The sequence below is a fragment of the Strongylocentrotus purpuratus genome, unplaced genomic scaffold, assembly GCF_000002235.5.
Source record: "Strongylocentrotus purpuratus isolate Spur 01 unplaced genomic scaffold, Spur_5.0 spur5_scaffold_15, whole genome shotgun sequence".
In the NCBI taxonomy this organism is placed as follows: Eukaryota; Metazoa; Echinodermata; class Echinoidea; order Camarodonta; family Strongylocentrotidae; genus Strongylocentrotus; species Strongylocentrotus purpuratus.
Genome location: NW_022145600.1, coordinates 15,081,314 through 15,095,547, shown reverse-complemented (window position 1 = coordinate 15,095,547; position 14,234 = coordinate 15,081,314). Strand labels below are relative to the sequence as shown.

General features: G+C 33.8%; 1 protein-coding gene across 4 annotated transcripts in view; it reads left to right on the top strand.

The window, feature by feature from the left end:
• LOC577068 (prominin-1-A) overlaps positions 1-14,234 on the top strand; it is a 78,318-nt gene that overhangs the window by 40,101 nt on the left and 23,983 nt on the right. For all 4 annotated transcript variants that reach the window (XM_011664341.2, XM_011664340.2, XM_011664343.2 and 1 more), the window contains exons 11-15: positions 248-351; positions 1,580-1,732; positions 3,653-3,779; positions 4,713-4,816; positions 10,075-10,162. In XM_011664341.2, coding sequence (XP_011662643.1) covers positions 248-351; positions 1,580-1,732; positions 3,653-3,779; positions 4,713-4,816; positions 10,075-10,162 — 576 coding nt within the window. The remainder of the gene's footprint in view (positions 1-247; positions 352-1,579; positions 1,733-3,652; positions 3,780-4,712; positions 4,817-10,074; positions 10,163-14,234) is intronic.

The window sequence follows — 14,234 nt, the reverse complement described above, 5'->3', positions numbered from 1 at the left end:
TTGGAGAATAGTACTAGTTGATGTTCCTCCGATGCGAATAGTTTCAGTTAGATCCGTGAGTGTCATTGTATATTTGTATAATACAGAATGGATGTGGAATATACCTTCATTACCAAATGCCTACGTTTCTATCCACAGTTGTTTTGTTTTTTTAATAAATATTTTGTTGTTTTTGTTTACGTTTCACTTTTTGTAGTGCTATTTAACTTAAATTCTAAATATCTTTCAATTTCAATATCATTGACAGGTTATAGATCAGATAACAGCAATCTTCAGTCATATCTCAGATCAACCAGTTTCAGAAATGCTTTATAAAAGCCTCCACATGGCAGTTACATATGACCAGTACAGGTGAGATAATTATGCATTCACATATTTTGAATATTTGATATATGGTTTAAGTTTTAAATTTGTAGACAACCAACATATGGTTGGAATTTGGTTGAAGAAACAACAAGATTTGATTTTGAAGATTTATTTAGAGATGATTTTCTCTGGCAGTATGATAGTTCAATTTCCGTTTTTGCATGCCTTTCATGTACTATCTTCCTTTCTCTATTATCTATCTCATTTTCTCTTCTGTGTCTATCATTTTTTCTCTTTCTAAGTATTGTGACTACCGGTATCCACATTTTCCTATTTCTCCTATTTATCTTTTTATCTCTCTGTTTCTTTTTCGGCCTGTTTGTTTTCATTTGTCTTTTTTTTTCTCGTTACTTTCGTAAATCAGGATATATAAAATATTATTACCCGTTTCAGGCATCTGAGCTGGTCATTTACAAAACCGTATTGTCCTAGTTTTCATTAGCAGTGGGAACGGAAAGGTATATTCTTTGTATTTTCCTTGGTCTCCCTGCCCGTATAGACTTTGCATGTAGAGACGAGTGAAAATATAGTCTCATATTGACCGCGCCGTATTTTGTCATTTTCATTGTGCATCTATTAAACCTGCGCACTTAGCGCGCGCTCTATTGTGACATAACAGTCACTCCAAAGGCACACTGTTTGCAGTTTATCGAAAATTTTGTCAAGCACTGCTGGTTGACAAAGTTAACTTTGTTCAGTTCTTTGACATGGTTGATTTATGTATTTGCTCTAGATGTCTGATTTGGATAACAATAAAAAAAAATATTGACTGGCTTAACTTTCGGGAGATACCACATATATTGCCCTCACAAGACCAATATTGCCCTCGTCTTTGACTCGGGGCAATATGAGTCTAGTTTGGGCAATATATGTGGTATCTTTCTCAAGGCCAGTCAATATTATATAAATATACATAAGTATTACTCTAGATTAACCCCAGTGTGTTATTTTAATCTTAAATGTTTATTTTTGTATCATCGTTTTTCTTTTTGAATTTCCTTAGCTATTAATTTATCTATTTTATGTAAGGTTGTATTCTTATGCCTATTAAAGCAAATCTATCATCTATTCTTAAAATGACTTCTGGCTGCGTTGTGTTTAGTAATAGTTATACCATTTGTGTTTACATATCTTTTATGTTTTCCAGTCTGGTTATATCTGGGAATGACTGATGTTTATGAATGTATCATCTATTTGTCATTGTCCTTTTTAGGTTTTATAGTGGAATAGGATCAGTGTGTGTCTTCATCATCATTATCTTATGTAACTATCTTGGAGTACTGTTTGGGGAGTGTGGTCGAGAGAAGAGAGATCAACCTACAGAGAGAGGATGTCTATCAAACCTTGGGGGAACTCTGCTTCTTGCGTGAGTAGGATCAGGTTCTAGAGGGGGGGGGGGGGTCGAGGGGGTTGTGCTAGATACTTCAATACCCCCAGCTCAATTATTCTTCTAGAACCAAGCCTGAGTAGAAGGATTTTTATTCCAACATCATAATGTTGTTCTCTGTTTTTAGTATCAATTTGCATACGTAATGAGCATACGAGCTTAAAAACACAGACATGTTTCCATCTATACAAAATGGTATCTTATTAATCATTTTGCATGAATGATATGTCAAATTGTAGAGGAAAAACTGCCCTTTCATTAATCTGAATCAAAAATAGAATGGACTCCATTATCTTATGAAATATTTCTCGTCAATTACAAGCTTACCTTTTCAGAGCTGCCAATCATTCTGTTTTTCCCGGAATTACTTGTTTTTTCCTCTAAATTATGGTATTACCTTTTTTCTTCATAAAATACGTTTTTTAGATAATTGTGTATAATTTTTTATTTGTTTACATACCGCACGCCAAACAACTGCCTTAAAATGTTATTTTGATCACAAATTCAATAGAAAACTATCGTTAAAACATACTTGAAGAGAAAAATATTCTCAAAAAGAATGAAACGCCGATAATACGAAAATAACAACAAAATACCTGCCTGGTACTTGTAAATAAACTGTAGGTCCTAATATGGAAAAAAAAACAGCATAAGGAATGAACATTTCCCCATTGAAAGTTTGTCGCGCGTGGTTGTAAGTTTCGTTTTAATGAATTCCTTTTATTTGCTTTAAATTTTTTTTTTTTGCCATCATGGGTCCCTTTTTTGGTCGTCCAAGGTTGGCAGGTCTGCCTTCTCCCTAATTTTCATTAAGTTTATGATGAAAGTGAATGCATAAACAATCTTTAAAATGAGTATGAACCCCATCAATCTTCATATTTTTGGAGAGTTTAGACATTATTATTTGTATGGTGTGAAGATCAGGTTATTTGGTGATTCGATCAAACTAGTCAAGTTCACGGTTTTTAAAAATAGTTCCACATTAAGAAGATATATGAATACGAAGATTTCCGATCACCTACCGAACGACCATTCTTCAAAGGTAAACAAACTTATGACTTTGAGGTCTGTTATCTAGTTACGAATAATGGCGTTATTTCAACATTTTAACCCCATGTCATGTAATTTTATTGATTACAAAGATTGACCATGGACAGTGATACGTATGAATTTGGAAAATTTAGTGTTCATTTCAAGAAATTACCAGTTGAAGAATAGTATGCGCTCACCAAAATCTATATGTAGGACAACACTATACGATCGTGTATGCACTACGCCAAAGCTTTATCGAGGAGGAACATTCGCTCGTTTTAGACCATTTCGCGCCAGTTCACCTAATGTAGAGTACCAATTTCGGTGAAAACATTATTTTCATGTGAATTTCGGAAGCACAGTTTACTAATTTCCTGTTGGAGAACCTCAAATTAGACAACTGATTTGGCAATTTTAGACATTGCTGAACACATATCGACATAAAAATATGTTTTTATTTTTTTTAAACAGGGCAGGGCCACGGGGTCAAAATTTAGTTACAAAACTAGGAGAAAAAAAACTTTTCAAAATTAGGCTCCATTGCATGGTGCTGTAAAAACTTTGCGGAAGTATATTAACATTTCATATCATTTGAAAGGAAATTTTCTGGAGATCGGATTACCCAAACATGGCTGCTCAACAACTGCACATGCATGAGCAGTTGGAGTCTACGTCATCCCTTGCAATATTCTTGCGTGATATCGTTACTTCTTGTTTGTAGATATTATTCTTCAAACTGTTTTGAGAAGCAAGATAACGTATGCAAGATATGCTCATTAGGGAGCGTGCAACTGTCTAACTGATCACGATTGTATTTTCTATTATTGAAATGTTCTGTCTTCTTTCTTCTTAAAATTAAATTTCAAGTGGTGTCGCATTTGGATTCCTGTTTTCTGCTCTGTTGATGCTGATGACGACCATCCTCTTCTTGGCTGGAGGAGGAACAGAGAAAGGAATATGTCAACCAATTGAGACAAGAGCAATGTTGAGAGAGGTACGTTCATAGACTAGTGAGAGTGATATGTTGCCAAATCTTTAAAAAGAGCCTCTGAAACAAAATTTCCAAATTACTGTACATGGTAGAATGAAAAACATTTAAGTATGATGGCCAGGTTTACTATAGTTTCCCTCTAAAGAGTATTTCATTTAAAAGAAGTACCCGGTACACATTTAGTATATCCTATCATAATATCTAAGAAACTATAGGAGGAAGGACTTTTACCATTATATGTGACCTGTCACGTCAAAAAGAGACAGAAGTTGTGTTTTTCAGATTTGATTTTATAATTGATTCTAATTCAGCTTTCAATAATATCTCAACTCTAGAGAGATTTTAAATACAGATAATTAAAGGAAAAGGGTATTAGAAAAGTATTTTTACAAGCAAAATGCTTCCGAAGTTTGACTATCATTTCGTCTTCAAACATGAGCATTGTTAGCTCACCTGAGCCAAATGCTCAGCCGTACATCACTAGGGGGCAGGGCTTAGCAAATATGCTTTCCACAACTGTCCGCAAGAATAGAAGAGTCAACAGCAAAAAACATTTGCAGAAAAACTGCTTCTTCGACCCTTTCGTGTTATCTATTGTACTATTTTTTTGTACAGAACATTCATGAAACATTGCATGTCCCAAAAATCTGTTTTTAAGAATTTTCACATATTTTTTTAGTTCTAAGCCCAGCGACTTCTGTCTAATTTGTTGGGACGGGTTTGCTACCGGTATTCTCTCTTTTTTTGCTAATACTCTTTAATACAACTTCATAATTATTTGCAAATTCTTTTATTTTAGGTCTACTGAAGGCTGCCTTCATCCCTTTCATTGAAAGTTTTGTTGTATTTTTATACTCACGCTATGATTTATACGGACATGCCCTATATATTTCTAAGTTGCTGTGTTTATTACATTTAATACATTTTTTCTTGTAGCTCGTTGACCACCCACATCTTCTTGACCGTGGAGAACCTAGTTTTCTGGGATCTTTCTTACTAGGGGACGGCAACCAACCAATCAGCGCTGAAAAGATCATCAAGTAAGAAAAGTGATGGCAGTGCTAAAGAAATATCATTAATGCCCAACATATTGTTGAATCTTCTGTACCGGTAACCAATTTTTATGCCTCAGCCCACCAAAGGTGGTGCCGGGTTGTCTGTCATTCTGTACATCTGTATGTCTGTCCTTCAGTCCTGCTTTCTCGATATCACGATATAGGAAGAAGATCTGATTAGATTTGGGGTTAGTAGGTCACTCAAAGGCCTAAGGTCACAGAGGTCAATTTGTGAAATTCTAGATATTAGCCTTGATACCGTGATGTCTCAAGAACCACTAGAGATATGAAGCTCAAACTTGATGAAAGTATGTTTCACTGTAGGATAATGATCTGATCAGACTTTGGGTAAAATAGGGTAAAGGTCACAGAGGTCCATTTCCAAAATTACAGGTTTTAGCCTTGCTATTGCTACAATAGACGCTCAAAATTTGTGAGCTTATCATTATGAAAGTTAATCATTTAATTAGCAAACGCTTTAGGATCTCATCAACATACATTCATATTTTATGCATTTCATATTCACTTATCATTATTTCTTCATTCCATTCTCTTTTCATCCCATGATCACTACCACCATCATACTAGTACAACATAGAAACTTTACATGCAAACTAGTTATATACCTTTAATCAAAATAAATTGGTAATAATAATCAATGTTCAATAATAATGATTTAGATCTGTTATCCATTTTCAATACAAACAAGGTATCCTCTGATAGTAACTATCACACAACTGATGAATTTACTTCAAGTTTTCAAAAAACACAACATAACTTTAGTTTACTTCACTTAAATGCTAGAAGTTTAAGCAAATTTTTTTAATCTGTGCAAACATTGCTGCATACTCTAAATAATTTTCCCTTTTCTATTATTGGTGTCACTGAAACTTGGCTTCATAACATGTTGCCTAATTTATTTAACTTGCAAAATTATACATTGATCAGACTAAATAGGAATAAGAGGAGGTGGTGTCGCATTTTATGTCGATGAACATTTACAATTTAAAATCCAAAAAGAAATATTGTTAAAACAAAGTGAATCATTATTTTTAGAAATCATTATTCCAAATTAAAAACCATAATCGTCGGATTAATCTATAGACCCCCTCATAGTCACAAAAATTTATTTTGTGAAGATCTAGATAAATGCCTTCACACTCTTACAGGGGAAGGTAAATACTTATATTTAATGGGAGACTTAAACATTAACCTTTTATCTCATAGTAGCTACCATGATACACTTCTTCATATAAATATTCTAATAGTTGTTATCCACATATAAATAAACCAACCAGAATTGATGGGCAATCTTCGACCCTTACAGACAATATTTTTTCTAATATCTTTGATAAAAACATTACCAGTGGATTAATATATTCAGATATATCTGATCATTTGCCAATTTTTTAAATAATAATAGCCTAATAATAATATTTAATAATGAAATTATAATGAAAAAGTCAACTAAATCAAACATGTACAGAAAAGAAACACCCCAAAATATTGAATCTTTCAAGAGTGATCTATCAACGGAAGAATGATTGGACGTCTTTAATGAATCAAATGCAGATAAAGCATAAAGAATTTTTAATACAAAATTGCAAATATATTATGACAACAATTTTCCCCTTAGTGTCTGCGAACAAGAAAAATAAGCCTTGTAAAATGCCATGGATAACTAATGCAATTCTACATTTGATACACACAAGAAATAAACTGTATAAGGCTTATCTAACAAACTCAAACATACCGAAATAAATTAACAAACATCATTCGAAATTCTCCTAAAATTTACTATTCCGACAAAGTTGATAGAGTGAAATCAAATATGAAATCTACTTGGGGGATTATTAATGATTTGATTGGAAAGAAAACAAAAAAATTGCTCAATGATAATTTTACAATAGATGCTAGAGTTATAAAGTCTGAAGATGTAGCCGATACCTTTAATTCCTATTTTGTAAACAAAGGAACTAATTTAGCAAATAAACTTAATACACCGAACAAAAATTTTACTACATTTCTTCCTGAACCTTCAAATTCATCACTGTTTTTTAATCCCACAGATCCTAATGAAATAACTGAAATAACAAAAAAAGCTAAAATTAAGTAAATCACAGGGTCAAGATAGAATTAGTGCTTTCCTTCAGAAACACGTCATGCTTTTTATCGTTTGTCCTTTAACTCATTTTTTTAATTTATCAATTAATACTGGGAAATTTCCCGAGTCCTTGAAAATTGCTAAGGTAAATCCTGTTTTTAAAAAAGACGAAATTAGTAATTACAGGCCTATTTCTATTCTTCCAAGCATATCCAAAATCCTAGAAAAGATTGTTTACAATAGGCTTTATAAGTTTTTAGATACTTTTCATTTCCTAAATCTAAATCAATATGGTTTAAAAAAAAGGACATTCAACTGACCAAGCTTTAGTACAATTATATGATAAAACAACGAATGCTATGGCCAATAAAGAACATTTAATAGGAGTATTTCTGGATTTATCGAAAGCCTTTGACATTTTACTTTACTGTTATGGAATTCATGGAGTTGCACTGTCATGGTTTAAGAGCTATTTATCTAACAAAAAACAATATGTAATGTATAATGATGTTTTTGGTCTAGTTTCCTGCCTACCAAATGTGGAGTTCCTTAAAGGTAAAGACCAGTATTGGAAACGCCCCAATTTCAAACAATGAAATGGAAGCTCTTATTACCAATCATGTGAAAGAATATGTTTTGAATAATACATGATGATAACAATTTTTTCCGGGAAACTGCCTACTAATTGATATATTTGGTAAATTAATTTATCTATTGGAGTGTGAGAGATAAAAACGCACGTGTCGCGCACGTGTGCGTAGTCCCATATACATCTTTCTGTGTACAGTGCTTGTAACTTTATGAAGACTGGGCCAAATCTCTTATCATTTTGATGATTCCAGAACCTTGCAGTACATCTATGCTAGATGATCAACCTTTTCTGATCGATTTCACAACGTTTCTTTCACAATGCAATCGCATGGCCCTAACTGGTCTTTATCTTTAAGGATCAATTTTAGGCCATTTGCTTTTTCTATTATATATTAATGATTTAACCAATACAACACCTTTATTATAATTTGTCCTATTTGCTGATGACATTTACATCTGCTGTTCACATCCTGATTTAAACACTTTAGTAAATACAGTTAATAATGAGTTACCTAAATTATCTCTATGGTTTCAAGGCAATAAGTTATCCCTTAATATAAATAAAACAAATTTCATGTAGTTTAAGCACGCAAATTCTCATGTCATGGACTATCCTTACCACATAAATATAGATAATGTCCCTGTCGAAAGAAAGAGAACAACAAAACATTTGGGTGTCATTATCAATGAAAATCTAAATTGGAATGAACATGTTCGTCATATCACTACTTCTATTTCTAGGAACGTTGGTTTATTATATAAAATGAAGAAATTAATCCCATGTTATAGGTTTTTTATGCTTTATAATTCATTGATATTACCGTATGTTACATATTGCAATTTAGTATGGGCCACCAGCGCCAAAACCAAAATCAACTCTATTTAAATATTGCATTCGTATATGTACTGGTTCACCATATTTGTCTCACACAAGTCCAATATTTTACAAACTGAAAACCCTAACAGTATTCGATATAAATTTGCTACAAAGTTAACTGATCATGTTAAAGTATTTAAATAATATGCTGATTCCATGACATTTGCTCCGGCGACAATTGCTCCGCTGTAAATTTCATACACTAATCGAACGGCTAACTTCAACCCTGGATTCAACACTATACCCTACCCTAAACCTAACCCTAAACCTAACATAAAACCCTATTGAAACCCTAACCCTAACCCTACATCTTAGACGAAATAAAGCCCGGAGCAATTGTCGCAGGAGCAAATGTCGTGTCACCAATATGCTCCCTCTTTCATTTCAGAACTTTTACACTATGAATAAAGCCATTCACTCTTACCCTACTCGTAATTCCTCAAATTTTCATCTAGTAAACCCAAAATTACTAATTGCCCATAGATCAATAATACACCATGGTCCTGGCCCAGAATCAATTAAATCATGTTGCTCCCTCTACTCACTTAAGGCAAAAGTTAAAACAATGTTGTTATCAGAATATTCAAGGTAAAATTTGTGTGTCAACTTATCAGTCTTTATCATAATGTCATCTCTTCGTTCATTCAAATCATTATCATCATCGTCATCATCATCATCATTATCATCATCATCTTCATCATCATCATCATCATCATCATCATCATCATCATCATCTACTTTGTCAATATCATCAAAATTTGTATTTTCAATTACCTATCTGTTTCTGCTTAATAAATGTGTTTATCTATTTCATGAGTTTTTTCTGGGGCTGTTCTATTATCAAGCAATCTGCATCTGAATTAATAGATGTCCTATGGGAACTCAGTGTAATAGTGCTCTGGTTCATAACATTAGGAACCAGAGCACTATAACACTGAGTTCCCATTGGACATATATTTATTCAGTTGGTCATATCTCAGCCAATACTTAACATATTCAATTGGTTTTTCAACATTCAGACATTATTTTTGATGCTCTAAAAAATTGCGAAATTCTAAAAATAGCTTTTTAAGATGTCAGCTTCGGTACTCTATAGTGGTGAATTTTTTTTAATTAGAGGTACATGTATTACCCTTATTATCACAATATGTCGAGAATTTCTGGAGGTATGAGCTTCACACTTGGTGACAGTATTACTATAGGTAGATGATTTAATTATGTTTTGGGGCTAGTAGATCATAGTCAGATGAATTTGATTATAGGCTTTTTGTTTTCATTGTAATATGCCACAAATAATCCCATCCATTTCCTACACTGAATTTAGGGCGGAGGCATATAGGAGGTGCAGTCGCATTTGTTTAGTGTTTTTCTCCAAAGTTTGGCAAAAGAGGATTGAATTTGGGGAGTACCACTCCTCCCCCCCCCCCCCCCTGTTCATACGGTTTTGATTATATGGTATCAAATTTATAGCAAAAATAGTACCTGTATCTTGAGCATTTATGGAATTTACAGAGATACAGGTATTAACGTCGTACGGGTAAAATTAATTGGGAATGATCATGTTTATTATGATATCAATGTTTGCAAGGGCATGTCTTTTATGGCATGTAACCACATGGATGTCTTTAGGTATATCTATAAGATGAAATATTTCTTGTTGTTATCCTGCAGTAAATGTGAACAGAATGCAGCTATCCTGACTACCATTGATACAAACATTACCACCACAATCGCAGAGCTATTACTCAATTACAACAAGGTGAGTTTAGCCCAGGTGGGGGGGCCCAGATACTTCAGATTAGCCCCCCCCCCCCACCCCCCAAAAAAGAAGAAAAAAAAACATGAATAAATTTCTTTAGAGGAATGATGAAATAGTCTTAAAAACTTATATAAAGACTACGGAGGAAACTCCATACCAAATTTATGTGTTTACATATTATTTCTTATACCGGTATATCATCATCAGTTAGCTGTTTGTCTGTTTCTGTCTGTTTCTGTCTGTCTCTCATTTCTCCTGTTTTCTCTCTATTCTTCATAATTCCTGTTTTCCTGTATTACTCCTTATATTTCTCCTTTTTTGTTATCTTTCTATCCACCTCTCCTTTTTTCTCTCCCTAAGTACCGGTATTCAAGTTTTGACAGACTTTTCTTTATCATACATTCATATGTTTATTTTCTTGTCATATTATTATATTCTTTTATTTTGGTCATTTTGTGTTGTTACGCTGGTTATCTTTCTAGGTTATTTTATTTATTAATGTTATATATAATTTGTTGTTTGTTGATCACATGGATTTGCTGAAATGCAGTCTTCAGAGCTGAACGTAAGTTTGACATTGAGTAACTAAACTCAAATTATTATTTTTATGCCTCCGAAACGAATAGCCTGAGTCATTCTGTTTTTGGGGTTGTCCGTCCTGTTTTCGTGATCGCGTTATCTCAAGAACCGATTGATGGATTCCTGCCAAAGTTGGGTCGTGTATATATCTTGCAGAGCCGATGAACGGAGTAGATTTTGGATCACAAGGTCAAAGGTCACACTACATGGCTTATTATGTGTGCAAAATATAGCTTGTGATCGCATTATCATTAGAACCGATGGAGGGATTACCATCAAACTCAGGATATGTATGTATCTTGCAGAGCCAATGGACCTATCAGGTTTTGGGGTCATGAGGTCAAAGATCAAAGGGTCATACATGTAAATGAAAAATAGCTTGTAATCACGATATTCTGAAAAACGTTTAATGGATTACAATCAAACTTGAATTTTAAAAGTTGCTTCTGTTTTGGTTTGTACAATCGCTCTATGGGGGAGGCATCATTTTCGACTGCACGCAGATGAAGATCCAGGAAGAAATTAGTTGACTCTGCTGTGCATTTTCTATGGAAGCTGGAAGAAACCTTGTCTCCTTGCCCCCTGCTGCCTAGTATTGTATTGTAATGGTATCCCCCAGCAGTATGCCGGAGGGGCACTTTAGATTCAGCAGCGTTACGCCGCCGCGTCCTCCTTCGCGGCATAGTCTTGTGTGCGCTCTAACTGCCACATTCCTGGACGGATTTTTTTCAAATTTTGTATGGAGGTGTATCTTGGTATAGTCTACACACCTGTAATTGTTGGTTCTGCTGCCCCTAGTGTTCCATCTTCTATAGGGTAAAAGGCCATATTTTTGTAGATGGTTTGTGTGCGCTCTATAGGCCACATTTCCCAAGGGATTTTGTTCAAATTTTGAACGATGATGTATCTTGGTATAATCTACAAGCCTAAAGATTTGGGTGATGCTGCATTCAGTGTTCCGTCTTTTATAGGGTCAAAGGTCATATTTTGATAGATGTCTTGCTGCACTCTAGTGTGCGGTCTAGATATGCGGTCTTCTTTCAAATTGAGTATGGAAGTGTATAATGGTATTCTATTTTTTTTTTTAAAGCTTTTTTGCCTTTATTCAGATCTTCATAATTATACAAAATGATGAATAGGAACACAATTGTTCTTACAGTATAAACATACATGTAGTACATTGTCTCATATATTATAAACACAGACATATTTAAAAAATATTTTTCATAAGTATCCAAACTAATATAGTACACATTCAAACAAGTGTACAGAATAATAATAATAATAATAATAATAATAATAGCCTAATAGTCCACTCCAAATTTTATTAAACCGAAACGGAAATTCTTTTTGCCCAATTGATCGTGAGCCCGGCAGCCACTGAGCAGCGCCAGACTGACGTTGCTCTATCCCTTATTGTTGAACGCCAAACAAGGTAGCAACAACTCCCATCTTTTAACGTCTTTTGGTATGACGCGGCCGGGGTTCGAACCACGACCTCCCGGTTGTGAGGCGGACGCTCTACTGACTGAGCCAACACTCCAATTCCTTTAAAAAAGGAAAAGGTGACGGTAATACTTGGATACAACATTATAAAAAGGAACAATTTTTACAACATAATATGCAAATTAATTAGTTCAATATAAATTAAGCAATCTGAACAAAGATTTTCTTATATAAACAAAAAGTATAAGGTGAAGGTGCTGCTTCATAACCCATGATAACAAAATTTGTTATATGTACATATAATGATATGGTGCATTTTTCATTATAACTATATAAGGGTCTTGTTTCAGTGGAGGTCTGTAACTATATCGTTATTTAAAAAAAAAAAATATATATATATATATATATATATATATATATATATATATATATAAAATATAAAAAACAAGCAAATACGATAGCAGATAAGTGTCCGGATCGATGAGAAAGTGAGGGAGTGAACAGGAAACAGGAGTTACAATATTTATACAATCAGTTCAGTTCAGGGGTAAAATTTTCCCATTTTTGTAAGTGTATTGGCAGTTTGTCCTTTAATTTTGCTTTTTCATGTTCCACTCTTTTTGAGTTCTCTACAGCCTTACATATTTCTTTACTAGTTGGGAACTTTCCATTTTTACGATTACTGTAAATCATATATTTGACCAAAATCAATACATGATTTTACAATATATTATCTTTCATATTTTTTCTGAAACCAAGCAACACATCAGTCCATTGCATATTAAGAAATTCTATGCACCTATAGTTTTTGGTGATGCTGACCTCATTGTTCTATCCTTTATAAGGTCAAAGGTCATTTATCCATTTTTGTGCACTCTTACAGCCACATTTCTCTCAATTTTTTGTATGGAGGTGTATCTTGATCAAATCTACACATCTTTAGTGTTCGGTGATGCTGCCACCTGTATTCGTCTATTACAGGGTCAAAGGTCATATTATGGTGGGTGTCTACATGTAGTTGTAATTATGCATTATATCAGCTGTGGCAAATACCCTAGGAGATAAGGAATTCAATTTTTTTGTGGGATGGTTTGAATATATTTTTATCCGGGGGTAAAATTTTGCACTGATTTCTGAAACTATCAGTTGTATTGGCCCTTCTCAAAATGTTTGAGCCATTTGGGCCAATATTTTCTTCAAAAAGTGGTCAGATTGACCCCCATCACCGACATATGGTTCCATTTTGACCAAAAATCAGGGCTGGCCTGTTGAATTACTGCAATAGTCTTTATATTGTTTTGTGTGTTAAAAATAAAAGGAAACTTGAAACTCTCCAGAATTGTGCCGCTAGATTAATCCTTGGCCTTGGGCCTATAGATCTCGTACTTCACCCTTAAAGTACTGTAGCTGTGCGAAGAAATTTCACAAAATGGGCAAGTAATACATTTAAGGAAAGCTTATATCATTGAGAACATGAATCATTTGCGATACTACAGTTTGTCCTTTTTGCAGCCAACATCAAATTCTGTAGAACTTTGCAGGAATTATGAATATGTCATGTAAGTCCTATCTGTGAAATTTAAACGTTAGCATTGTCCTAGTATTCAAATTATGCAAGGACAATCCGTTTACTTGCTAGACTTCACTGTCAGACACTTTTGAGTGACTGACTGGCTTTTTTTCTTCTTTGGTAATAACATACATAAAATGAGCTGTAAAGGGTACATGAGCATTTGTCTACGTCAATAACACACTGCTTGTAATAACCAAAATTAATCTGATTGAATCTTTGTGCAGCATAAAACGTACAACTATTCAGTACAATGGTCTGAAAATCGAGACTATTACTTACTGGCTCTATAGCTCCTAAGTCGATTCAACAACTACTAGTCGTTATTTTCCCACTTAAAGACATTTTCAAGACCCCCCTTTTTTTAGGGAAGTTCTAAATTAGTATTATCTTTCAAATGCCGTTGGAATTTAATTTTTTTTGGCCTGCAAATGGGACATAGTACCTTTAAGGTTGTGTAAATATTAATTAAACACT